This window comes from Cladophialophora immunda (assembly GCF_000835495.1).
Source record: "Cladophialophora immunda strain CBS 83496 unplaced genomic scaffold supercont1.3, whole genome shotgun sequence".
Taxonomy (NCBI): domain Eukaryota; kingdom Fungi; phylum Ascomycota; class Eurotiomycetes; order Chaetothyriales; family Herpotrichiellaceae; genus Cladophialophora; species Cladophialophora immunda.
Genome location: NW_015622543.1, coordinates 3,381,563 through 3,407,821, shown reverse-complemented (window position 1 = coordinate 3,407,821; position 26,259 = coordinate 3,381,563). Strand labels below are relative to the sequence as shown.

At 53.4% G+C, this 26,259-nt stretch overlaps 6 protein-coding genes across 6 annotated transcripts; 2 read left to right on the top strand and 4 right to left on the bottom strand.

Annotated features, from left to right (window-relative positions):
• The first annotated feature begins 2,026 nt into the window (after positions 1 to 2,026).
• Positions 2,027 to 3,144, top strand: PV07_05600 (uncharacterized protein). The gene is made up of 2 exons (XM_016392510.1): positions 2,027 to 2,565; positions 2,622 to 3,144. The coding sequence occupies exons 1-2, from the start codon at positions 2,216 to 2,218 to the stop codon at positions 3,136 to 3,138; spliced, it is 867 nt and encodes a 288-aa protein (XP_016250029.1). The 5' UTR covers positions 2,027 to 2,215; the 3' UTR covers positions 3,139 to 3,144.
• A 5,629-nt stretch (positions 3,145 to 8,773) lies between these two features.
• On the bottom strand, positions 8,774 to 11,075 carry PV07_05599 (uncharacterized protein). Its single transcript, XM_016392509.1, has 2 exons — positions 10,059 to 11,075; positions 8,774 to 10,005 (listed from the first exon to the last, which is right to left on the bottom strand). Exons 1-2 carry the CDS (start codon positions 10,872 to 10,874, stop codon positions 8,911 to 8,913), a joined length of 1,911 nt encoding a protein of 636 aa, XP_016250028.1. The 5' UTR covers positions 10,875 to 11,075; the 3' UTR covers positions 8,774 to 8,910.
• A 357-nt stretch (positions 11,076 to 11,432) lies between these two features.
• PV07_05598 (uncharacterized protein) lies at positions 11,433 to 12,516 on the bottom strand. Its single transcript, XM_016392508.1, has one exon. It carries the CDS (start codon positions 12,363 to 12,365, stop codon positions 11,616 to 11,618), a length of 750 nt encoding a protein of 249 aa, XP_016250027.1. The 5' UTR covers positions 12,366 to 12,516; the 3' UTR covers positions 11,433 to 11,615.
• Positions 12,517 to 16,647: 4,131 nt separating this feature from the next.
• Positions 16,648 to 18,766, bottom strand: PV07_05597 (uncharacterized protein; the record flags this gene model as incomplete). Its single annotated transcript, XM_016392507.1, has 6 exons — positions 16,648 to 16,809; positions 16,861 to 17,063; positions 17,121 to 17,600; positions 17,657 to 18,526; positions 18,588 to 18,622; positions 18,672 to 18,766. 6 exons carry the CDS (start codon positions 18,764 to 18,766, stop codon positions 16,648 to 16,650), a joined length of 1,845 nt encoding a protein of 614 aa, XP_016250026.1.
• A 2,584-nt stretch (positions 18,767 to 21,350) lies between these two features.
• On the bottom strand, positions 21,351 to 23,402 carry PV07_05596 (uncharacterized protein; the record flags this gene model as incomplete). The annotated part of the gene is made up of 1 exon (XM_016392506.1): positions 21,351 to 23,402. One exon carries the CDS (start codon positions 23,400 to 23,402, stop codon positions 21,366 to 21,368), a length of 2,037 nt encoding a protein of 678 aa, XP_016250025.1. The 3' UTR covers positions 21,351 to 21,365.
• Positions 23,403 to 25,997: 2,595 nt separating this feature from the next.
• Positions 25,998 to 26,180, top strand: PV07_05595 (uncharacterized protein; the record flags this gene model as incomplete). The annotated part of the gene is made up of 1 exon (XM_016392505.1): positions 25,998 to 26,180. The coding sequence occupies one exon, from the start codon at positions 25,998 to 26,000 to the stop codon at positions 26,178 to 26,180; it is 183 nt and encodes a 60-aa protein (XP_016250024.1).
• Positions 26,181 to 26,259: the final 79 nt, after the last annotated feature.

The window sequence follows — 26,259 nt, the reverse complement described above, 5'->3', positions numbered from 1 at the left end:
GCAGCATTCCGGATTGTAGTATGAGAAATGCGGCAGAGTCCCGTTGGCCAGGTCCGAGTAGAACTCGTTCGAGTGGACCAGTCTGTCCATGGCATTCTCCTGGACCCATTCGTACATCCAGGCGTCGATGATGTCGGTCTCGTAGTAGTTCTTCCACGTGATGTTCTTGTCCGACAACGCCTCGAAGATCGACTTGGAACAGCTCGCGCCCGTCGAGTTCAGCTGCCACCCGTAGGCCTGAACGGTGTTGTCGACCAGGCCGCACGTGGATCCGGACGTGGCGAACTGCCGGTTAGGGTCAGTAGGTCCAGGATGCTCGGCGTGGTAGCTGTCCCAGAAGCCGAAATTCTGCGCCAGGGTTGCGAGGATGTTGGTCTTCTTCTGGTCGTACGCCTTGATGACGAACGACGCGTCGCCGGGGGTGGCGTTGTACTTCTCCGATTGCCGCTCGATAAAGCCGTCCATGGTAGGGACATCGCTGGCGGTGGGTTCCCATTTGCGGTAAATCTCATAGCTGGTTCCCGCAAAGTTGTGGTCTGGATCGACCAAAGGGACCTCATCTTCAAACGGGCCAGCACATATTGAAAGGGGCTGGCTCCAGACAGTCCAGTTTGGATTGGTGTAGTCGTTGCAGTAGGTCACATTCCGAAGGTTGTTGATGTCCGGATGGAAATCCCAGTAGCCCGCAATATTGTCAAAGGAATGGTTCTCCAGCATAAGATACACGACGTGCGTGATCTATCGTGAAGTTAGGGCAACCCCGTCAGCTACCGAGAGCAATGTAGGAGTTCATACCTTATCGCTCAAGGGACTTCCTGTGGAGTTTGTCGATGGCTGACCCCAGCTCTGGCGAGGCGCAACGGGAATGGCATGTCCCACGGCGATCAGTGCCCAGAAGGCGCTCAATCTCAAAGTATCCATCATGATGATCCCGTTCACTCTGGAGGCTGTAGTACACAGTCTGCTGCTGCTTGGATGGTGACCTGGTTGTCTCCTTATAGTAATGACCTCGTCTCTGGGTCGCCCGACCTCCGAATCAGCGTGCCAACGAGGAGAGCCATCATTGGAGCTCCGGCAGTTCTTTCAGCTCGCAGCTAGGGAACAAAATCTTGTCAAGCAAAGGGCGAAGGATCCCGACGTTCCCGCCCAGAAAGTCGAACAAAAGCGAATAGACAGGGCACGTGGAAGGGAGGACGGCATGAAGACAACGTTGCAACGGAGGGTTGGGGATTGCAATGGCAGAGATGTAAAGTCATGCTTCCGAAATGGATACACACGAGCGAGGTCTATCAAGGAAAACAATGCATAAAAGATGAGGCTGGCAGCAGGCGAGGATGCGGAGCTGTTTCCCCTGGACGAAGGCTAATGCATGAGAGTTGTACCAGAGCCAAGGGCATGGGTCCCCCGTTGCCATGCCGAAGACTAGCTAAGCATGTTGATTGCTTGGCAGGTAGGGAAGTAAAAGCTTGGTGCAATGCTTAGCAGAGGTTTAAGTGCACTAACGCCCGCCGCTCCCTTCCTGATTCGCCCAGGGCAAGCACTTTCCCCTCTTGTATACATGGAATCCCCACGACACTAGAGCCATGCACGGTTCCTGGAGATCCTACAGCAATGCAACCCCCACAGCTCAAGCTTCGGCCTCTCACATGCCGGCGATTCCAAACCACGTTGCTTCTTTGGCCACTTTGATAAGCGGTTTCGCCAGCTTTTGACTGCACCCAGTTCCCACCTGAAGCTTGCAAAGCATCCTCGGCTGCTTGGCCCCGGTCAACTTCCTGCTCGACCCTGGTCATTTCTTCAGATCTTCCTCTTTTGGAAGCTTGCTCACGAGCACATTTTCAACCACGTTCCCGACTTGATAGGCAGTCACGGCTTCATCGACGCACAGCTGTGCTTGCTTCTTGCTTCTAGCCAAATGACGCATGTCTTTGCGATCCCGCCGACAATGCAACAGTCAAGGTCAAGGATGGATCGACGAGCGTCTAGCAACCCGCCGGACTTCCGCAGGCCGTGGGAGGAAGACATGAGCAAGACCACACGAATTACTTATGGAGAGTAGCACGGCCGATAAACCGTTGCACCACCCACCTGTATCCCATCTACCTGGCGAGCACCACCTGAACCGCTCTTCCCACTCTGCCTTTCCACCCAACCCTCGTGCTTTCAGCGTCAAGAGTGAGTCCGTGCCCAAAAGCACCTTGATCTTCACGCAAGAATGCTCGTGTCAATGTTCCGGTTTATCTTCTCTCGACGTTATGTGCCAGTCCTCAACAAGACCCCAAGCGATCTCAGCGAGAAAGAGTTCGATCTCGAGTCTACAGGCTCCGAGACGTCCGAGGCAAGCACGCTTACCGGCAGTGACAAGCCGTCCTTTAAGCCAGATTCGCGAATCATCTCCGATGCCATAATTGGCCTCTCAGACGGCCTTACTGTGCCATTTGCTCTCACAGCTGGACTGTCGGCTCTGGGAGACACCAGGGTAGTCATCTATGGCGGACTCGCAGAGCTCATCGCGGGAGCCATATCGATGGGCCTGGGAGGGTATCTGGGGGCTAAGAGCGAAGAGTGAGCCTTATCTGCTTTTGCCTGTAGCGGAGACGAGACTAATTATTGGAACACAGGGAATCTTACCACGCCACGCGAAAGCAGACAAAGGATCAAATTCTGAACAACCCAATCTCCCTCTCTGAGAGTATCTCAGCCATCTTTGAGCCTTACAACCTTCCAGAACCCCTAACAGCCGACCTCACTACTCATCTTGAAAAGTGCGACCCAGACAAGATAGTCAACTTCATCATGTCCTTTGAGTATACCCTTCCTGAGCCTGCTAGCTCCAGGGCCTTCACCTGCGCTCTGACGATTGCCCTCGGGTATTTCATCGGAGGATTCGTCCCGCTCCTACCTTATTTCTTCACCGATAACATCACCAAAGCCCTGGTCTGGTCTATTGGGACAATGGGCCTTGCTCTGTTTCTGTTTGGATACGTCAAGACTTGCGTGAATGTTGGGTGGCACCGCCGCAGGCACATCTGGCAAGGCGTGCTTGGAGGGGCTCAGATGGTTTTCGTCGGTGGTGCAGCTGCTGGAGCGGCAATGGGCATCGTGCGAGCATTTGATTATCATCCTGTAAGGGACTAACAGGCCGCTTCGAATTTCAACAATAGCAACAGTGTTTGGCTGCGTATAAGGAAAATCCGGGAGCTGGAAGGATGGGGAATGGTTGTGCACCGCGGCACGGTCGGGGTGAGTCGCACCTGAGCTCCGTTCCATCTTGTATAGCCAAGAACAATGAATGCTCTAGTTCAACCCATGGTCTGTCTCATTGATGCGCTGATCATCTCCAATCTCCGGTTTCTCCCCGCACGTTTCGCCCGCGTATCCCCCGCGTGAATCGGTATAGGACATGACAACAACACCAGTCCCTCGGCAAATACCTTGCAAGCCAAATCGCCGCGGAGATTTCTGAAATGGAAGTCTGTCCTATATAAACGGGCGGCTAGGTGGCCCGGTCAAGCCCCTCTCCCCGCCTCATTCCTGCTATTTGGGCTGATCGTTGTTGACCATGGCGAAGGCATTTGCAGCACATCAAGCCTCGCTTGAGAAAGAAGGCGTCTACGTCGGCGGTTGGTCATTTCGAGACGTCTTGACCCCGAGGAAGAAGGATGGCAAACACGACACGAGCGAGGACCGCATCCAGAATGCCACCGTCTTCACCCCGGACTGGACCCCAGAAGAAGAAAGGAGACTGGTTCGCAAACTCGACTTCCGTGTCTTGTTCCCGGCGTGCATCATCTACTTCCTCGCCTACATGGACAGAGCCAACCTTGGAAACGTGAAGATCTTAGGTCTGGGGACGAGCTCCTCCATCGAAGGCGCCCTGGGGATGAAAGGCTCCGACTTCAGCTGGGCTGTTTCCATCACCTACTTTGCCGTCACGGCAGGTCTCTTGCCCTCGAACATCATGATGAAGAAGTTCTCCGCAAAGTACTTCTTCCCCGTCGTCATGGTTCTCTGGGGCACCATCGTCATGTCGATGGCGGCCTGCACCAACAAGGCAGGACTCCTGGCAGCTCGCTTCTTTCTCGGCATCCCAGAGTCCGGTGTCGTCCCAGCATGCGTCATGTACTTCTCCATGTGGTACAAGCCTTCTGAGAGGGCGTTCCGCATTGGCGTCTTCCACAGCGCCAATGCTCTCGCGTCGGCCGTGTCGGCCTTCATAGCCGCAGGTATCGGGCACCTGAACGGCCGTGACGGACTTGACTCCTGGCAATGGGTCTTCATCATCGAAGGCGTCTTGCCCATCGCCATGGCGCCCGTCCTGTTCCTCCTCCTGCTGACCTTCCCGGAGACGTCCACGGCGCTGTCGGAGCGAGAGCGGTACATCGCGATCAACAGGTTCGGGAGGGGATCGGCCAGAAAGACCGACGTCAGCTGGAGCTGGCCTGCGTTCCGCCGCATCTTCAAGCGGCCTTCGACCTACGTCTTCTTCGTCTCGTACGTGTCGCTGTGCATGGTCGCCGTCGCCCAGGCCACCTTCCTCCCGACCATCCTCAAGGTCTTCCTCGGCTACTCGACGACAAAGTCCAACCTCTACACCGCGGCCTGCAACCTGAGCATCATCCCCTTGTACTGGGTCTGGAGTGTGCATTCCGACTGGACTCGAGAGCGCATGTGGCACTACCTGCTTCCTGTCTTTGCCTCTGTGCCATGCTACGCGGTCTGGACTTATACCTCCATGCACCCGGAAGCTCGGGGAACTGTGATTGAGACAACCGCACTATATGGCATGGCATACCTTGGACAGATGGTCCTGATCTCCCAGCCAATCGTCCTGAGTTATCGTTCTTCGACTTTGTACGGCGCCGCCGAGCAAGCGGTCGGTGTAGCCGCTGCCGTTGCATCCTTGACCATCGCCAGCATTATCGCTCCACAGGTATGTTTTTCCCTCTACCCCCCGACGGTGCATAGGGCTGTGCTGACCAGCTACAGATGTACCCCAACCAAGACGCCCCACGATACCTGGCAGGGTTCGCCGGCACGCTAGCCCTGCTGGTCGTGTGCATCCTGTCGTACCTGACCCTGCCACTCTGGCTCCTCCGGGAAGCCAAGATCCGGAAGAAGAAGACCGGCCACGCCATGCCGCTCCAGGTATCAGCTTCTCTTCCGTTTTCTCCCTCTTCTCTCCCGACACTCCACACCTTCCAGATATTGATCTTGATCTGCTAACGTCTATTGTGCTCCACCCCAGGCCATCGAAGACGCGGAGCGGAGCATGGTCACGGACGCGGCGCACGACTTCATCCACCGCCTCAACGAGCAGGAGGAGATGGAAATGCTCGCCACCAAGGGCGTCGAGGCCGGGGCCGCCGAGGTCCAGCACGTGGAGCAGCCCAAGACCATTTAGGTCTCTACCAGCGAGGGTTTCGAAGCCAGGGGGAAGAATACGGGCATGGGTTCTGCTCGACTGTGGCCAGGCCTTTGGTACGGGTGACTGTAGCGGGTCAGAATGCTGAACAGCGTAGTGCCTATACAACTAGAGCGCTCTGCTGAATGGGTCGATAGGGACGGCGAATAAAAACGGGAAGATATAGAGTCTAGGATAGCAACCACGGAAGGATTCAATTCTTCATGCATGGCCAAGAGGGCACATTGAATCCCTGCAGGAGTCCCCATTGCGCATCGAGACTCTGGGTCTCCTTGTCTTCTTGTCCTCATGCCACGCCACGGGGTATGGATATCTACCTCTCCTCTATTCGATGCGCTTCCAGCATTGTCCTCTTTTTGGCAGCCGACTTTCAGAACTGTAGCAGTCCGACCCGAAGGAGTCTGTGCGGTGCTGCTCACAGCCTCGCCATCCCCGTCGTGTCCCTCTTCGGCGACGAGGCAGCCCAGACCTGCACGTCCGGGATCTCGGCGTAGTTCGCAGGGAAGAGCACCGGGCCCGACACCTTCTTGGACACCTTCCCCGTCGCGTTCTTGGGCAGCTCGCCGTCGATGACGCGCAGGAGCGTGGGCAGCTTGTACCGCGCCAGCTTGCCGCCGAGGTCCTTGCGCAGCTGGGCCAGCGTGAGTGCCGTGCCGCCGCCGCCGCGGTACGAGTATGTCGTCTGGTCGTCGCGCAGGCTCACGGCGGCGGCGACGCGCTGGCCCCACTCGGCGTCCTCGACGCCCACGACCATGACCTCGTTGACGTACGGCAAGCCCAGGCACTCGCGCTCGACGTCCAGCGCCGAGATCTTGTACCCGCCGCTCTTGAGGATGTCGACCGACGCGCGGCCCAGGATGAAGAAGTACTCGCCCTCGCGCCGCGCGATGTCGCCCGTCCTGTAGAATCCCTCCGAGTCGTGCGCGGCCCGCGTGGCCGCTTCGTCGGAGAGATACCTGTGGATTGTTAAGCGGTGAGAGAACGAAGGAGGATCGCGCGAGCCTTGGGAAACATGGACGGGCTATGATATGACGTGACGTGACCAACAGACAAACAACGACTTCGAACGTAAAGCAAACTTGTCGGTCGATTGTGGGAGGGAGGATGGAAGTGCTTTGCTCGGGGAACCCAGGGAAGAGGACCGTAATACATACCCCATGAACATACTCGGGCTCTTGATCAGGAGCTCGCCTTCATCGCCGCCCTCTGCGAAACGCACTTCCACCCCGGGAGAGCACGTGCCCACCGAGCCCGAAGGAGTGTTCCCCGGGTCGAGGGCCATTTTGAACACAGCCCCGGACTCGGTGCTCCCGTAGCGCGTCAGGATGCGCTTGCCGCCCCTGAGGGTTTCCCAGAACTCCTCCACCGGTCGAGGCAGGGCAGATGTGCCGCAGAGCATGCCGCGGATTTGCGCCGCGGCAGCAGCAGCCGTGACGGAGTCGACGGAGCCATCAGAAGGGGACGGAGGGACCGAAGAAGAGCTTGAGCTTGAGCTTGAGCTTGAGCTTGAGCTCGACGACGTCACCGCACGGCTGCTGCTCTGCTGGAAATGGCGCATCATCCGCACATACATGGTCGGCACGCCCGTGAAGAAGGAGATCCCGCCCTTCTTCCACCGCGCCCACGTCCACTCGGCGCTGAACGGGCCGCTGCGGAACTCGATGCAGGCGCCGCGGATCAGGAACGGGAAGAAGGACAGGTACGCGCCCGTGGCGTGGTGCACGGGCAGCAGGTGCAGGATGCGGTCGTCCTCACCGACCTTGTAGTGGTCGGCCACGGAGCGCGCGACCTCGTGCACCATCGCCCGCCGGTGCAGCGCGCCCTTGGGCTTGCCCGTCGTGCCCGACGTGAAGATCACGAACGCCGGCGCGTTGTCGTCCGGGTACCGGTCCGAGGAGCTGGCGATGTCGTGGGGCCGGAGGCTCCCGCTCCGGAGCGAGGGGCGGATGAGCATCTTGCGAAAGTCGGCCTTCTGGCGTTGCCTGCGGACGGCCGTTTCCAACTCGCTCCCCTGGTGGTCCAGGTTTGAGGCGGTCAGTACAGCCACGCACTGCGCCTTGTCCACAAAGTAGCACGCTTCCTCCAAAGGGGCCTGCGGGCCTGGCATACAATCCGCGTTAGTTATCTGCCAAAGCATGCGATCTCAACCAGAGGGGCTGTTGTGTGGCTCTCGTTTGCTTACTGATGGGCACAACGACGGCTCCTAGTGCGAGAACGCCCAGAACTGCAACCGTGTACTCATAGCCGCCAGCAGCCAGGACGGCGATGAAAACAGGTCTGCCGCCGCCTCGTGCCAGGTCCTCTCTCGTTGTCCCGTCCAGGGCTTCAAGCAGGCCATTCCGCATCTCCAGCACGTCCGTCAGCAGCTGGATCCGCGACTTTTCCACACCGAGGTTGACGTCGGCGATGATGGGTTTCGAGGGCGCATCGTGAGCCAGCCGCAGCAGTTGGTTGAAGAATGGGCAGTTGGGGAAGACATTCCGGCCCCGGTGCGGCGGCACGAAGTCGGCTCGGTCTGGAATTAGCATTTCCTCCTTCTATTGCGCTCTGGTAATAAGCAGCGCCAAAGGGTTCAAAGGCACAGTGAAGCTCGGTAGCTTGTATGAGTTGGATGAAAGATAAGGCACGGAAATGCGACTATCAAAACCCATCTCTCTCTCATTGAAGCCGAGTAGGTGTTGAATCTGTTGTTGTCCAATTCGACCCACATATCGCCGAGGGTGTTTGGGAGGAGGCGAGTTCTCCGTTCACCGGCTCACGAATGCCGAAGTGAGGACAGCACTAGTACTGAACTGGGAAAATAAAGGGGATATCGATCCATTCACCGTCCGTCGCTTTCGAAAAGCGGGAGGAGGAGATAATTGGAGATGTCGCAGCTAACGAGCCGGTTATATGATGGGGTATGCTTTGGGCTGTTCCTCTAAAGGAGAGCCTCGAAAAGGCACCCGACTTAATTGCTGGATGCTGCTGTAAAGTCAAATATAGGGCCCTTGTCGTGAAGGCTATGAGATGCTCAGCAAAGATGGGAAGGATGTAGAAAGCGATGATATTGGAGTATCTGTCATCTGTGTAAATCCTGTGGAAGGAGATCACTCATTCGGTGATCTGAGGAGGTCGATACAATGCACGCGCCAGGACCAGAGTATTATCCTTACCATACGATTACCCGCATTTGCCGTGCCGTCGGCTTGTGATCGATCTGGTCCAATAAAATCGTCTGAACCCCTTCTTTAGATATGTTTTCCATGGCAGAAAAGAACTTCTTTGTGGATCTGGAGATTTCCCCAAATAATCCCCTCCGCAAGACGTGCAGCAAAGGATTCCAGAGGCAAAACCATGCTTTGGAGTTTGCCGCAATTCCGATCTCTTAGTCAAAGCCATATGAGAGGAGATAGATTTGAGAAGTATTCGATGTAGAATACCGTTGGAAGTCCAAACAGGGGAATAGAATAATATATAGAGGCACGAAGCCAGCAAGATGGGATCTACCTCAAGTCTTGCAGAAGCCTTTCGTGAAGCGACATAAAAAAGTCGTCGTCGTCCAGGCCAAGTCCGGGCCCCAAGGCTTCGTCAATGCCTGTCCAGTCGTCGCTGTCGCGTGTGAACCATGAGTCTGCAGCTGTATATTCTTGCATCTCTCCGGATGAGGCATCCAAGGCAGTCGACAGAGATCTCAGTGGGGCAACCATGGTTGGCTCCCGCGTGGTGCTATCGCAGACTGCTGTTGGGTCACGTCTCAGAGTCACGAGACTGGGGTTCGCGAGAGCAGAAGTGCTCTGGAATCGGGCGTCGGGTTTCTCTTGCGAGCTGACTCCTGTGGCATCTACTGCGGCCTCAATGATATGCCTCTTCGGACATAATTCCGCTGGGACCATTTCAAAGAATGACAATTGTTCGGGGGATAGATCCAGATCTGTTAGAGGTCGATGTGCTTCCTGCCCGCGCCTCACAGCATTGACGAGGCTTGTCAAGATGCGCAGGGCCCGGCGTGCAGAGTGCCAGGTCTTTGCCATTTCATGAAGTGATCGTTGAATCACAGACAACTCAAGTTTGGAGATGTCCCAGAGCGAGCCGAAGTTGAAGCAACATAACTGCGGCAGCGCAGCCACTCGGAGGTAAAATATGGTCATCGGGGCCAGACACCGGAGCTGGTCGCGAGCCAAGAAATCCTCGAAAATTCGGGCCACACACGAGGAGGCGAGGATTGGCGCAACAGATGTACAATTACCAGAGCGCCCGGGTCCGTAAAGGATGGAGATGGCGGTAAAGTATATCAGGTAAAGCTGGCGCACCTCAAAATCATAATCCAGGGCGTTGTTGAGCTTCAGGCACTCGGGGAGGTGGGAGATCCATCGCTGGAGACTCCGACCAACCTCAACCGGCGCCCAATGGGAATATCCTCCGCTCAGAGCTTTGCCACATTGCCCGAGGATTGAACAAATCTCGACGTACGCGACAAAAAGGCGAGCGTTCTTGTTGTCTTGTGGGAAGTCCGCAACTGTTGGCAGACTGATATTGCATTCAACCAGATTAATGGCTCGAGGACGGCCTTGGGCTATGGACAGCAGACAGTCTCGTGCCTGTTCCGAATCAGTGGATTGAGGGACGAGCAAGTAGAGGTAGAGGCACTCACAAACAGTGTCCAGAAGAGCCTTCTCCGCAATTTGCACTTGGCGGATCTAGGATCTGGCTCACGGTGCAACCCTATCTGGAAGCCCAAGCCCACGGCAATCCTGAGCCAGAAGCCGCTGGAGTGAATTGAGACGTGTTCCGGCCCGCTTGGGTTGTACCATTGCATCAAGCACAATGCGCTAATCGTGTGCAACGGATCCGGCTCCAGATCCGCGAAGAACAGCGCCTTGGCCTTGTTGTAGAAGGTCGCACAGTCCGAATTCGGTAACAGGGCTGTAGGCTGGACTCTACTGCCTGCAACGAGAACAGCTTGAGTCAGGAGTAGCGACCCTCCTTGAGTCGAATCGGGATGTCCGGATCCAGCACTCTGGAGCTTGAGATCCTCTATTTCGACCACCGGCATCCAAGGACTGCAGATTTTGAGAAAGTTATCGATCAGGCCGTCACGCACCGGTCTCGGTGGGAAATCAAACGCCTTCAACGATTGTAGATACGTTATTTCGGCGTCGCCTCTTGAGGTTTTGGGTGGGTCGGCGTCAGGTTCTCTTTCTGTGGCAAATTCCCCTGGTAGATACTCTGGTCTGCCAACATAGGCGAGATTTTCACTGGCGGGTGAGCAAGAGTTGCCATGCTTTGCTGTTGTTACGGTGCTGCGTTCAGTGGCGGCTTCTGACATTGGAGGTAATGTCGGGTGCTCAACTGGCCTGATGAGTGACGCACTGCTCGGTGCCTTGACTGCTGCCGGTATGTTGCGCAATCCGTGGAGACGTGTGAGGTCATGTCGCTTCCTCTTGTGAGGTCTTGAAGCATTCATCATCAGCAGAGAACTGGAGTGGTTATTGAAACCTGATCTGGCCCCCTCTTACGTGCATTCAATTCTCTGGAATCGACAATTGGAACAGGATTCTTCCCCACGAACCAGATCGCAGCGAACCTATGTGGCAGTTGTTTAGTGAGTTCGTCGACAGATGCCCAGCTAAGAGCCGAAGACTCGCCTTTCGTTTATGGCACGCGATACATGCCTGTCTACTCCTCCTCACAGATCCTGCTGCTTCTCCTGTGCGGGCAGGGCTCGACGACATCTTTACCCAAGTGATAGCATTGCCAAATGTAAGCTCTGGCCGTTCCTAACATGCCTGTAGCTCTCTGTAGCTCACGGTGTGAACTCCTCGGTCTTACCCCGCCCTATAGTCGTGGCCCATGCGGAGTGTAAACTTACCTTGTTCTGTCCTGGTGTACGACATGCATCTTGACTCGGCGTTTGACTTTGATGCATCCCGCAAGCTGACACCATTTGCATAGCGGAGGCACCGCTATAACGTTGGCATCACTTCTCGAGCCCATCTGTGACCCATTGGCGTGATAACACTGCGTTGTCAACTAGGTGGAAGGAAAGTGAGAAGCTGGAAGTGAGGAGATGGACAAGCCGCCAAGCTATGGATTTGTAATGACGCCAAAAGACGAGCAAATATCTATTCCCCCACCTTCAGGTTATGCCTCCCTCGAAACCCGCTAAGATAAAGAGACTGCCAGATCCCATGAAGAAGAAAAAAACAATTCACAAATCCTTGAGCATGATCCAGTCCATCTGAATGCACTTGCCCATCTTGAACTCATGGTCGCCGACCTTCACAAACCCCAACCCCTCGTAGACCTTCTGGGCCCGGAAGTTTCCCTCCCAGACACCCAGCCACAATGCCTTGTAGCCCAGACGCCGGGCGACTCCCTCGATTTGGCTCGCTAGGACCTTGCCGACCCCGTTGCCATGGAATGCAGTCGAGACGTACAGGCGCTGCAATTCGACAATGGACGCTACGTCGGAGATGCAGGGCTCTGAGGTGCCTTCCGTGAGCTGGGCGAAGCCGATGATTTCCTCCATGCTGACCCCATCACCATCGTCATCGTTGGGTGTTAAAGCGTCGGGGATGGACGACTTGTCGGAACAGGCGACGAGAATATGCTTGGTCGCACACCGAATGTCCTCTTCAATAGCCTCGACACTGTACGCCTCGGTCAGGTAGGCGTTCAGATCGTTTGTGGGGATACTGAAGCCAAAGGTGGTCGAAAAGACGGTTGATCCCAGGCGTGCAATTGCCGGTGCGTCGCCGATTGTCGCTGGACGGATTGTGAACGATTGCTTCGTCTTTGGTGGCGGCGAGTCGGTATCTACCGGTCTGGAACGTAGCTGAACAGCTGCGGGTGATGAGATATGTACATTGTAGTGACGATCTAGATATTCTGAAGTTGCTGGTGGAGCTGAAGGTGGTGGTGTTGGGAGAGGAACTGGATGCTGGTGCTGAACAAGCATTTCTGCTCCGTCTATATGTTGTATCTGCTCGTCGACAGGTGTAACAAAATCTGAGTATATCGTCGAGATCAAACAATCCGATTCATCGACGAGAAAGGGCCACTCTAGCGTGTATATATCTATGCGTGCTCAATCCTGAAGATGAGAGGTACCTTGAAGGTAGGCGAGATAAGCCATGCCCCTAAGCGGCAAAAAAGAGAGCTGCCGACTCTGCCCTACGCCCTACGCTGTACAGTCTTCTTGGCCCACACATCAAGAAGTCAAATCATTCTAGGGCCCGCCTCATCACGGAAGCGGGGGAGGAGAGAGTATTTCTGATCCGCCCTGAGGACGATAACTTCTTTTTTCCTGCTGGTTTTCCTGAGCAACACTAAATTAGTACGCCCTTTGACCAACAACGGAATGGCCCCTCGCCCTGTTGTGGCAAGGTTTGCGCCCTTGCGACGATGATTGACCGGAGAGGAGCGCGTCATCTCCAAGAAGCAATAAGTCAAATGACCGGACATTTCCGGGCAGGTTTTTGCTGTTATGAAATTGTTACCTCAAGAAAAAGCTGGAGAGACAAGGGGCTATAGGAGTGCAATGCCGCGGGTATCCGACTCCAGCCTGCGCCTTTCGCTCTAGAATAGGAAGAGGTAGGGGAGTCTGTTGCAAGGAAGGAAAAAATTAATTCTCGTCCATGGTCGTATGCGTGCTTTTAACTCCATCACAAAACAGAACTCGAGCAGCATATCACTGGTCTCTGGGGGGGAGGAGGGGGAGGGGGTTTCTATCACGAAGATGTTCCAAGCGTCAATAATCCAAGTCGACATGCGACAACCAGAAGGGGGTATAGAACAGGGTAATGGTAACTGACCAATTTGCACAATCTGGCGCCTCTGGCACACTATTTCTTTTTGCTCCCGTCCTTGCCATTCTTCGAGTCCTTCTCGTCGCTATTGTTTCCCTCCTTTCCCTTATCTTTGGCCTTGTCTTCATCTGCTTTTCCGTCCGTCTCATCGGACTCATCTTCCTCCGACATGGGCTCACTGTGGCCCGTCGCCAGGCCCTGCCAGACGGCGTACCCCGATAGCAGACCACCGGCCACAAATGTGATTTTGAGAAGGGTTTTGGCAGGTCCGCCGTACTTGAAGACCCAACTGGCGAGCCATTGCATGGCAGGCGTGACCAGCTGCTCTCTTTCCCTGACCAGGTCTGGGTTCACGGTGAACAGCAAGGCTAGCAGAGCCAGCAGGATCAGAATCAACGTGATGACCGTCACGACCTGGATGACGGCCAGCAGAATGGCAATGTCTTTGGTCGTTTGGAGCACTTCGAATCCCGCGGCGACTAGCGGCGTGACTTGCTCAAAGGCCGAATGGATCTCCTTGGAGTAAGGAAGTCCCATTTTGACGCTTTTGAGTGAAAGGGGCACTATCTCTGTGGGGTATTCGTTTGTTGGATAGGGGAATTTACTGGAAAACTTACCGGAACTACCAGCAGATCCCATGCCGCGACGTGGCGATCTCATGGTCTTATAAACAGGGTCATCATATGGAGGGGGTTTTGGGAGCGTGTCAGAGTGATGTCATACGCCACAGGGATAGAACGCCGAAGCCAGACTCAGCCTTGTCACACAGCCTTGGCTTGGCGGCCAACAAAAAGAAGAGAGGAAAAGGTGTCCCGCGCTCAATATGCGATTCACCAAATGCCTCCCGCTATTATAGGTCGACCTCGCCATCGAATCTACGTCGGCTTGGAAGTTGCCATCCCCATCAGTCTTCAGCATTAGTGGCCTCCTCAACATGGCCTTCCGTCCCCAGTTTCTCCACATATTCGCGCTTCTGACCTTCCGATTGTCTCCTTCGAATCTCGCCTGCTTCCATGTTAAGAAGCAAGGCCGGGGCGTTGCCAACTTTGTTACGCGTGCGGAAATCCTGCTGAAAGATGCCATCGATTTCCTCCAGGCTGTTGAGCATCATTAGTTGTTTTCCTTCACAATTTCCCGCGGGGTTCTGGAGACTGACCGTTTCCGAGATGTTTCCGGGAAGCAGAAGAACACTGATAGACGGGCTGTTAGCCAATGCCTGAAGGAGAGAAGAACGGATATGGCCGATTACCTATGACGATAAAAGCCACATTGAAAATTCCGAACATGAGCTATGACAGGTTAAAAGGTATGAGACAAAAGCTAGGTTCAGGAGACTTACGTAGAGTCTCCACCCAAGATGAACGATCGCCGGCGGAGTGAATTCGGCCACGGCAAAACTATGCTATCGGCCAGTGCCGGATGACGGGGTTTATGGAGTTGGATGTTCCATACCAGGAAATCCAGACCGAGAAAGTGGCGATGGCTGCACCTTTGGACCTCAAGCGGAGTGTTGTGATCTCCGTCGGGTACAACCAGGGAATCGGAAGCCATGTTGGCCCAAAGAAGGTGTTGAACAGGAACAGCATGGCAGCAGCGACCCCGGCAACTGTTTTGTTATTTGACCCCTCATCAAGTTTCTTGACCAGTGCGCCTAGGACAAACAAACTGAGCGCCTGGCCTGCGGCTCCGACCATCATCAACTTGCGTCGTCCAAAATGGTCGATCGTGAAGACGGCAAGGATGGTCGCAAGCATGTATTCGATTCCATTGAAGCCAGCCATGAGCCGGGATAGATTGGGAGAAAGCTTGATCGACGTGTTGAACACCACTGTGAGATAGTAGGAGATGACATTGATGCCTATCTTGGATATCAGCGAAACGACTACAGGCCATGTCACACGCCCAAATTACCTGTGAATTGTTGCATAAGTTGCACCGCGAAGCACAGGGCGATTCGGTAAAAGTTCTTTGTTTCGCCCAGCGTGAACAGTTCAGCGAGAGCAAATTCTTTTCCGACCTCAAGTTCGAGCTCGATTGTCTCGCGGATGGAACGGCTTTCCGCGATCACGGCGGGGTCGTCCATGGCCAGACGTCTCTGACCAATGGTCTGAGCAAGTATCTTGGTGGCTTGGTCTTCGTGCCCATGAAACATGAGCCACCGTGGCGATTCGGGCAAGAAAGGAAGCATTGCCAACACCGCAAGAGCAAAAGCAATCTGGGTCCCGCGTTACTTACGGCCTGTCACAAGGGGAAAGGGTACGCGCTCGACGAACCTGGAAAGCAATTGGAAAGCGAAAGGAAAAGCTCGAATCGATAAACGATGTCCCATAGCCGACCCAGTAAGCCACTGCCAGGCCGAAGATATTGAGTATGAATCCAATGGAGACGTCGCGACCCCGGGATACTGGGCGTGTAAGCTCAGCCTGCCAGACCGGGATGGTGGAGGTGTTGATTCCGTTGCCGATGCCAGTGATGATGCGTCCGGCGATGAGCTGAGGCACGCCGTAGGCGGTTGTCTGAATAATCGCACCAACGATCATTATAACCTGACAGAGATTGTGAGTCGGCTTTTCGGAAACGAGACATCATGGACAGAGAGACATACGCATCCTAAGCACATGGCCTTTTTCCGGCCCAGAGGCTCTCCAAGGGGGATGATGCTCAGTGCTCCAATTGCACATCCAATCTACCGCGAAGTATAAGTGTCCGCTGGAAGTTTGCGACCAAAGCCTGGGAGAATACCTCGTAAAGGGCCACAATGTTGGCGACCGTACTGGCCTTTGACGATCCGTCAGGGTTGATCAGATTGAACTGGCTTGTGAATTGATTCATCAAGAGTAGTCCACTCAGCACTCCTTGATCCTGTTGCAAACGATGAGCCTCGCTGATACTTTTGCTTCCCCTGAATTTGCAAAGAAGCATACATAGCCAAACAGTGCATATCCGAAGCCGGCACATATCAGAACCGCACCTCGGAGGTATTTCCCCTGGAGACCCATTGCGGCGACGTGGTTGATAGTGATCCTTCTTGTTAGAGGGCGATGCGATGAACTTGGTACGAATTGCAGGTGCTCATCTGGGACCATATGGCTTCCTACATATAGTGACTGTCCCAGCCGGTCTTGCGTTTCCCACGGGCCAACCCCATGTCACAGCCACCCCGGTTATCGGATCCCCGTCTGTCCCCGCATTCGTGTTCACTTTCCTCTTTCGATATTCTGGGGTCTTGCGAGCGTTTTTGGCGAAGCTTAAACACAAACGATTGGGTTTAGCCTCGTCCTCACCTTCTCGTTTTGGACGTTGTGCGGAAAGGTACAACAACAGGCTCCACCTCGACATCGGCTTTATCGGGAATCTTATCTGTCTTGGTCTGGGTCGTCTAGCGGCGTTTAGACGAGGCGAAAAAGAGCTGGGGAGAAAATTGAGGTATCGTTAGAGGTGCTTTCGCAAAACTGCCCTCTTGGTCCAGACTTCTTTCAGCTTTTGTTTGGCCTTTGTGGAAGGATGCCCGGTGGTTGCCTGAGCCATCTCCAGCAATCTGACAGTCTCGTGCTGTTCCTGCTCATCGGTAAAGAATGCCCCCGCAACATTGATCTAGCGATCCTGGTAAGTAAGAGCAAGGGAAGTTTGTTGTGGATTCCTTACCATGTGACAAGCAATTATGAGGGCTTGAGCAATGGGGTTCGTGATGATGATACCACAGATGGCTCGCGCGTGGAGCAATATTTCATCCATCGAGTCGAAGTCGTATCCAGGGGTCATGTCGGATGCTTTCATTCGCCAGCTACTATAAGGCCGATGGGTTTTGAGGAGAAGTTTGGCTGTGTGGTAATATAGTGACGCGACAACTGAGAATTTTCGGTTAGCCAGCAAATGTCGTAAAAGGTGATGGATCATTAACAGACCATGCCAATCACATGTTAACCAAATTTCAGGAAACACCCTATTCCGGCTGGGGTCTCGCTCTCTCTCACAGTATGGCTTAAACGAGGGCGGTTTCTCAAAGCACCACCTTTCGACGTCGACCCATAGTAGCGTCCAGGTCTCAAGGGTTCGCTCACCCTCTTGAAAGCAATAGTTGATCACGTCGCACAATAGGCTCACCATGCGGTTACCCCACGCACAGTCGATGGCTGTCTGTGACACTCCCTGACCCTGCACCTCCTTTTCGAGGCTGGACAATATCTCATCTTTCCGAAGGCATGGCTCAAAGTCACTACGGATCGGGCATTTAAGCAGCAACGCAACGTGAATGTCCTGGCGAAGGTGGACCCAGAATGCTGCACGCATCAGGGACTCTTCTTCGGATGGAACTACGTCTGAGCTCGTGTTCAACGCTAGAGCAGCGGTGAAGAGGCTGTCAGGCTGGCTATCCTCGAGGTTGTCTGCGAAATGTCAGCCATTCTTTACCGCTATCCTGGTCGAAAGTAGGCCGGCCAACCATTGATATGTGCATAGCCTCTCAGAAGAACATACGTTGCGAACAACGTCTCTTCGCTCGAGCTGGGCCTGTCATGACTCAAAAGGATGGGCACCAGAGCTTTCGAGCAACGATCTCGATAATATTCTGCTGCGGCAAATGGGTACCCAGACACCCGGCTGAGTTGCAACGCAGAAATTGCCATCATGGCGTCCAGAATGGGAGGGAATTTTGTCAGCGCAACCTGGACAATGCTGGTAGAAAAGTGGCGATCCGGGTCCAGGCAGTCAAAGATCGGACCCCAGGTCTGCGTGAAAAGCTTCACCAGATGGGCTTCTCTGGGATGCAGAACAACGGTATCTTCACACGATATCTGTGATCTTCTGAATTTGGAAGAGGTAGCAGCACTCGTTGCGGTGGCCTCATTAGGAAACGGGCTCTCCAGAGGCGTTCTACCAGGCCTAACGGCAGGAGGTAAAGATGGACCAATAGAGTACGACTGACCACCCAACTCATTTGTGGCTGTCGTTACATTCCAAGGCAAATTTCGAAATGCATCGGCGTCGCCTAAAGGATCCGGAGAAACAACTGGGTAGGGTTCTGAGTTTGGGCGACCATCAGCGTGTAGCAAGGACCCAGTCGACTGAGGTTCTTGAGCGAAGCTAAACAGAGTCGCATTCAGAGGAAGGCCAAAAATAGACGGCGGATTGTTAAACAACCGCGCTGTGGAAAAGTCGTCACTGCTCTGTATGTCGGGTGAAGTCTCATGCGCCTGCGTTTGCTCGTGATCCGGGGAGGCCAAGTCAACCTTGTCCGCGTCCGTACGAATAGCATTGGAGTCACTCCGGCGCAAGTTCTTGCTCAGCGAAACGGTTTCATCAACGAATGTGACTGTAGCCAATACATTAGCTCTTCCCAGATTGCTTGTAGGAGTATACCTTAATGTACTAACTGTTCTGGAAGAAAGTCCGAGGGGCGTCCTTGTTGCTAGCGATCGGGGTAGGAATGTTTGTTGGGGAGGTTCCTTCTGTCCCACGCTTCGCGAGGGTCGGATGAGTGGTGGTAAAATTGCGGAAACCTATGTTGAGACCATGTGAACAGGGCAGATTTGCCCTTTGACATCGCAAGCATGAGGGTAACAACTCGTCGCCTGTACGATTTCTCAGCCAATGACCATGTTCTCACGGGTTGAGAGAGGAAACTATTCACGCACATCTGAGATGTCGTTGTCTGCATGTCAGACTGTTCAACGTGTCCACAATCAACACCAGCCCACTCTCGGTGAAGCAACCATTGGTATGTGGAAAGGAATCCGCCGTATCGAGCAAACAACTTTACCTACCACGCATTTCGAGACCTCAATCGACCCATCTTCCTCACATTGTTTACGTCCAGCCTCCGTCGTGGATGCGATTAAACATAGTCTGACAATGTGTGAACGTAGTCGAAAGAGAACATCCCTTTCTGGAAAGTATTTTTATGAAGTCACAGGCAGTCAGTCACGATGGAGGTCGTCAAAATACCCAAAGGCGGGGGAAATGTGGAGTAGACCCCGGAACGCCCAAAAGGGAAAGTCTGCGCGGAGCTAGGTCTTCTCGCTTATGTGAATTTTTCACCGTCTTTGTCCTTTTGACTTCTCTCCCACCCGGTGGCTGTAGCAAGGTGAGTGTTCTCTTTGGCAGATCTGGTATGATATCGGCCTAGAAATTTGCATGGATCGCCTGGGGCACCAGGGGTACCCATGGCCCTCCGTAGCGCTATTCTCTTGTAGAACAATACGACCGTGGCAATGATGAGGCCTTCATCCCTCGGCTGCTTTCGGCGGGTATTCTTGATTTAACCCTCTTTCATTGCATCGTCCTCACATTCCTTATTGGGCTATTGCGTCAAGATGAATCCGAAGCCCTTTTCTCTTTGTGATAAAACGTGGTGCTGGCTGGCAGTCATCCCATTTGCAATGCGACTCGGAGGTCGACTCACAGGTTCGACACCAACTCGTTCATCATGCTAACAACAGTTATTTCAGGTAAGCCGACTTTGCAATATCTCGTCTGGCGGACAACTTGGCTAACAAAATGATTACCAGTGCTATGCTTGTCTGCGGTTTGCTATGTACTGGCGAAACCGGTCTGGGACTATTTCTATGATCCGCTGGACCTTCGAAAATATCCTGCCCCCAATGTCTGGGCTGCTGCCACTCCCTTGTGGCTAATGCGACAGAGCTGGTTGCAACGTCGTTCCAGAGCCATATGGGAGCAGCACAAGCGTCTCGGTGACATCGTACGGATTGGACCCAAATCAGTCTCCATCAACGATCCTCGCGCTATCAAAGAGATCTATGGGCATCAAGCTATCGACAAAGTCAACAAAGACACCTTCTATGAGCTGTTGAAAGGCGAGCACTACGACATAGTACAGGTCCCTGACCGTGCCGAACACACAAGAAAACGCAAGTATCTCGCCAACGCCTTTGCCCTCAAAACAGTGGTGGAGATGGAGCCTGTCATCCGGGAAAATGCATCCAGGCTTATCCAAACGTTTGACCGCGCCTGTAATGCCGTCAAAGAAGAGGCAAACCCCATAGATATCCGTCTCTGGTTCAACTTTTTCACATTGGACGTCATAGCGGATATGTCTATGGGCATCAAGCTGGGCTTCTGTCAAAATGGCTCTGATGCATCGTGGGCCCAAGGGAGGACCGGTCCTGTCTATGTCCTTCGGAGCACGATAAACACACTGCAACAGGGAGTTCGGTTCTCTGTTACGCTGGCCCAAGGCAGCTCCAAGATGTGGCATCGTTTTTGGAAAGACCTCCTTGAAGCAAATGCCACAATCAAGCGTTGGATCCACGCTCAAGATGCGGATGATTTCACTAACTTCTGCCTGCACAAAGTTCGCACAAGGATTGCTCAGGGGTCGCCGGACCGTCCGAGCAAGGATTTCTTTGGAAACATCCTCGCTGATCCCCGAACAGGAAAACCTCGAAATCTTCCATTCATGGAGATGGTAATAGACGCAATTGTCCTGTTGAACGCAGGCAGCGACACCACCGCAGCAGCTTTGTCAAGCGGCATGTACTTCCTGATCAGCCACCCACAATACTTTCGAAAGCTCCGAGAAGAGCTAGATCAGGTGCTCCCGAACGACACCGCCATTGCGCCTTACGGACTGGTCAAAGATCTCAAATTTCTCAGGGCTTGCATAGACGAGACGCTTCGTCTTCGGCCGCCAATTGCATATGGTCTGCAGCGAATCGTTACGGCGCCGGAGGGCGTAACACTTGCTGGTCGCCATTTCAAACATGGCACGACTGTCGCGGTCCCTACTTACGCCGTGCATCGCAAGGAAGAGCTTTACGTCGACGCGGAAAGCTACAACCCGGATCGCTGGCTAGACGACAGTGATCCCCAGCAGATTCAGAACTTGAGGGAGTACACCATCCCTTTCAGTGCGGGCCCCCGCGCGTGTCTAGGCAGGAATATTGCCATCGTCGAACAACAGATCCTCGTCGCCAGTTTGGTTTTTCGATATGACTTTCAACTTTTGGAGCCAAATCAGGGCTTGGAGATATTGGAGCGCTTCAATTCCAATCCTGGACCTTTGCCAGTGAGGATTTCCAGGCGTGCTTGGTAGGGATATGACCGGGTTGGGTGGCACGGGCCTTCTAAATTCGGCCTCCGTCTTGATCCCAATCACCATACAATATGTGAGTAGAGAGCAGAATTCAACCCTATACTAGAACAAAATCGAGTGTCTCGGTCCGGAAACAAGGCGACGTCTGCGGTGGAAACGCGCCGACGCCGTGTCTGAAGAACATTTGTGCGGATGCATTCAACACACCCAAGAATCGCTGGACAAGAATGAACCGTGCGGTTTCACGTCGAGAGTCTTCGTCACCCATCGGACTCTGAGTAGATGGCCTGTGAGGTCTGAGTACATGTATATCGTGGGATCCAAATATCATGGCTAACCAGTCTCCTTCTCTTATGAAGGTGGGCTCGATGAGATCGGGGGGGATGTCATCGAGGTAGTATCGCCGACGAGGGATGCCCATTGACTCCTTATTCTCATCTCGTGGAAGACCAATCCAGTCAAGGAGGATCGAAGGTTCAATGGTTGGCTCCGTACGCTGGACGTGTGAATCTCTACTGGGCGAGCTTTTCAAATACCTTTCGAGGTACCAGGTTTGCCGCTTGCTTCGTGACGTAAGGGACACACATTTCTCGTCTCGAGCAATTCCAGAAGAGCAATGCGATCCGTCCAGATTTTCCAGAGAAGATGTGTGGCTCAACAACGACGGAGAACCTTTCCTGGAGCCTTGGCTAAGCTCCTCATATCGAGCCGCTGAGCCTCTTTCATCTGTTTCGCTGTTAACTTCCGAGTCTTTAGCCCGAGGGATTTCACATAGGTAGAATTGACCAGAGAAAACCGAGATGTGTCCGAGAACAAAACCGCGAAGCTGAAGACAGGAGCCAGCGGTCTCGATTCCAATAACGGGTTCGTCGAAGTACTTTGTTTCGGAGGAACTCGGTGGGTAAACATCTTGAGGGGCCGATTGTACAAGGTTTCTCAGACCAACAGGCAAATACCAATTGGGGCACCATGATGGAAGGTTTTGCTCAATGTCGAGAGCCGTTTCCAGCCTTGAGGGAGACATCGAGCTGCGGAGTAGCTCGACCTGTTTTGGGTATCGTTTTTGACGGTCTAAAATCCGATTCTCTAAGCCGGCAGTTCGAAGCATATCGATCCTATTTTCGACCTTGATGCATGCCAAACAAGCGTCTGCGTAGACCTGGCTAGTGGGCAGGCTGTAGTCGACTTTGATGGCATAAGTGTTGGACAGGCTCAGAACACCTAGGACGCCGTAGATTTTATCCCGAGGGTTCGAACAATTCCTTTGCCAGTTAAGACTTAGCTGGTCCAGTAAGCAGCATGGAGATCTGTCAGAAGCATCAAAAAAGGGCCCAAAGTCGGTGGAGGACTTGACCCCGAGGAGCATTCTACCCCTCTCAATGTCCCAGGCGTGCGAGTCTGCGGGCCCCTCGAAGTATCCCGCGGCGATGTTCATTGCTCCTTTTGCAAATTGGCTCCACTCCATCGAGAGTCTCCCACAGTGAACGATTGCGTGTTGAGCTAGCACAGCTTCCTGAAAGATCCAAGTTCTGGTAAACCACGGACCGGCAATGAGCCAATATATAGCAGCCCAAAAGGCGTTCTCTGTCTCTTCATCGCGTGCCAGATGCTGAGGGATCAAGCGGCGGTCTTGGTATTCCTCGTGCAGGCGCCCACCTTCGAGCTCATATGTGGACCATTCCTCCAGCTCCCGCCATGCTTCCGTCGAGTATTCGGGACCGTCTCCGAGCCAGGCGCGGACTATGGTGGCTTCAGAAAAAATCGGGCCCATTAAACGAACCTGCACAGCCTTCTCGATCTGATCTTCTTGATTAATGCAAAGAGCATCGACCCACAATAACCGATCGGGAAGCTCCGTCCAGATCTGAAGGAGCGCGTTAAGTAAATTCGTTGGGATGCGCACACAATGCTCATTGCAGACAACTTCGCTCTGCTCTTCCACTGAGCCCCAAACGTAGGAGACTGCATCGTATTCCTTACTCCCGATCTCTGCCACTTCGATTTCGCAATGAAGGCGGTTGAGGTGTTTCGCACAACTAACTCCCTTGAACCGAAGAAGCCGGATTGTGTTTTCGCGCAACCGAGAATACAACGGCCTCGCCAGGGACGTTTCCGAAGTTGTGATGCCCGACATGTTGAGAGTTCGTCACCAAGCTCAGTTCTCGCATGATGACACAACGCTTCGACTCCAAGTCGGGCTGTGCAGCGTGCATGTCGTTGAAGCCAGCGTGCGGCTGAACAGGAACGCATCTTGCCAATCGGTAAGCCGTTATTGGTAGAGCCTCGTCATGATTTAATTGGCTCTTCAGCTCTTGGCGGCAAAAGACGGAGCAAGTGTGCCGAGGGCGCAAAGATAACAACTCAACAACAACAGCGCTCTCATGTAGTGATTTCTGTGTCCACCATCGGGGTGAGAAGCGCCTCTTCACGCCGAGGCGGAAGGGAAGGAGATAAATGACTGATTTATGACCTGGAACAGTCTGCCTACGAGGGAGGTCGATGAGGGTCATCTCAAGTGGCATATCGCAGCCCATTAAGATAGCAAATGAATCCCCCAGTCTTATTAAAATTAACCTTTATAGACTCTATTGTCTCTCTTGAGAGATGGTATGGTTAAAAGCAATGCTCTCCTACACTGTCGATGGGTTCAAAGGGTACAATGGGTGAGAATGCTCGCGAACTTTTCAACGTCGTCCGTGACTTTCATGCTTCCTCCCCTTTGTTGCGATCCAATGCCATTCGGGCATCGATGGCGAGCAAAAGCCCGTAAACCAATCCCAAAGTTGGAGTCGAGACACCCAGCTCACGCCCTTTTCGGACCGCAGTCCCAAAGATCGCTTCCACTTCCATTGGTCTTCCAAATTTGCTATCGTAGTACATGCTACTGTAGATAGGCCCCAACTGACTGATCTTCATTAGGTATTCATCAAGTAAGTCGTCATCTACCTCGGGAATTCGTAATGCCTTGGCCACGCTGATTCCCTCTGCCATCAACGTTCTCGTCAGTGGAACCGCAAAAGTGGATGATGAGAGCCATGACGCTGTGTCCCAAGATGTGAGAGTTGTGATAGAGTTCCAGGCCATGTTCCAGATTGTCTTCTTCCAGCGAGCGGTCTGAATGTTAGGGAGAACCTGCACCTGAGTCCCCCCTTCGCGGAAACATGATACAAATTGATCGAGGCTTTCTTGTTGCACGGTCGCGTTGATGTCCTGGCTTTCGAAGAGGCCAATCTCCGTGTTTTCGGGCGGATAGTGGTGGACAACACCCGGAGACAGTTGGGCGCCTCCTACCCATACCTGAACGCAGAGCATTAATTTATTGTCTTGAGGGTAAGGTGGCGATATCAATTCAGCCTCAACAACGTTGATATATCAAGGGATAACTCACCACGCCACTAAGAATTGGACAAGTAGGATACGCCTTTCTAAAAGGCTCTTCAATCCCGATGCCATTTTGCATCAGCGCAAAGGTGGTCCTTCCCACATCCACCACGGGGGCAAGGTCACGAGCCACTCGCTCCGATTCGACAGCCTTGTTCGTGCATACAACATAGTCAAAGACACGTTTTGCATCGGACGGCTGTCTGAACACTTGCACTGGCCGGAAGACATGTTCTCCGTGGGAGTCGCTCTTGACAGTAATTCCATTCAACTTGATTGCTTCGTAGCCAGACCTTGCAACAACAAATAGACGGACTCTCGGTGACCTATGAAGGATAAAAGCATAGAACGCTCCGATGGAACCTGGCCCATAGAGGAGTACGTCAAGACACCTTGACATTGTGTTTCTATGCTGTTGAGACAATGATTAAATGGCGATCCGAGTAGCTCTCATTTGAGAATCTAGGGGATAATCGCCCGGGTTTGGTCCACTATTTGATGCCTGAGACGGGGGTATTTCGATCTTAACCTCACTCGTCGACAAGCACTTCAGATAATTTCAAATCCGCTAGTTGTGTGCAGAACGGTAGGAAGTCGTGGTTGGGCAACACGTTGCGAGCACGAGAGTAAAGAACCTGGGCTCAAATCAAAGGTAATTCGTGGAGCGTTTGAATATCTCAATCAGGAGAGAATATGCCGATAAATAGCCACCTGTGAGGGACAGAAGAACTTTGTTCGTCGACGGGCGCTCTGGGAGCTGAAAGCACCCCCAATCGGACGATTTTTGGTAGTTCCAATGTGTTCCGAGGATTGCGACTCAGAGAATAGAGCTAGGAATAGATGCTGACTCGCTCCAAATTGTTTGCTCTCATGTATACGGGGAGTTCGGAACCATCTTGATTTCGACAATGGTCCTGTCGGAGGCACCTAATATGCAGCCGTGGTGGGGGCGGAGCACCACCCAGTCATATCCTCTCGCAACTGCTAGCGAGAGTGGGGACGGCATGAAGGGGATATGGTCATCTTGATTGGAAAATGTTAGCAAGGCTAATGCTTTTTTACCCAAGGCTGAAAGCCTCTATTTGCTCCTCGCTACATCTAGTTAGTAGGGTTCCATGGGAAATGGCCGCAATCCATGAGAGGGTACGAAGATCATCCCTTCCTCCAGTAATGTTCCTGGCATTTATACCTTCTATTTGACGGGATGGTAGAGCGCTAGCATTATCCACCAATATTTGTCTGTGAAAACGACACGGTCACCTTACAATATTATTGCGTCAAATGCAAATACTCAAGCATCACGCCTACCAGCGAACTCCGAGCACAGCATAATTGTCCATCCGTAGACATGGCCAATCCAGGCAAATGGGTCTCTACAACTCATTACCAGCTTCCGCGTTATGCGAAGGAGGATTTGCCTCCAAACCAGGCAACAAACTGGTCCCTGAAACGACCAGAATACTTCAACTTCGCTACCGATGTTGTCGACAGATGGGCAAAAGATGATCCGCATCATGTTGCCATGCTTTGAGTATCCCAAGACATGACTTCTCACCATTCAATGACCTTTCAATATTTCTCGAACCAGTCCCAGAGAGTCGCTTTCATGC

Coding starts and splice junctions, on each gene's coding strand:
- PV07_05600 (XM_016392510.1), top strand. CDS start 2,216: ATGCTCGTGTCAATGTTCCGGTTTATCTTCTCTCGACGTTATGTGCCA. Junction 2,566..2,621: donor CTGGGGGCTAAGAGCGAAGA/GTGAGCCTTATC, acceptor ATTGGAACACAG/GGAATCTTACCACGCCACGC.
- PV07_05599 (XM_016392509.1), bottom strand. CDS start 10,874: ATGATGAATGCTTCAAGACCTCACAAGAGGAAGCGACATGACCTCACA. Junction 10,006..10,058: donor GGCTCTTCTGGACACTGTTT/GTGAGTGCCTCT, acceptor GATTCGGAACAG/GCACGAGACTGTCTGCTGTC.
- PV07_05598 (XM_016392508.1), bottom strand. CDS start 12,365: ATGCTTGTTCAGCACCAGCATCCAGTTCCTCTCCCAACACCACCACCT.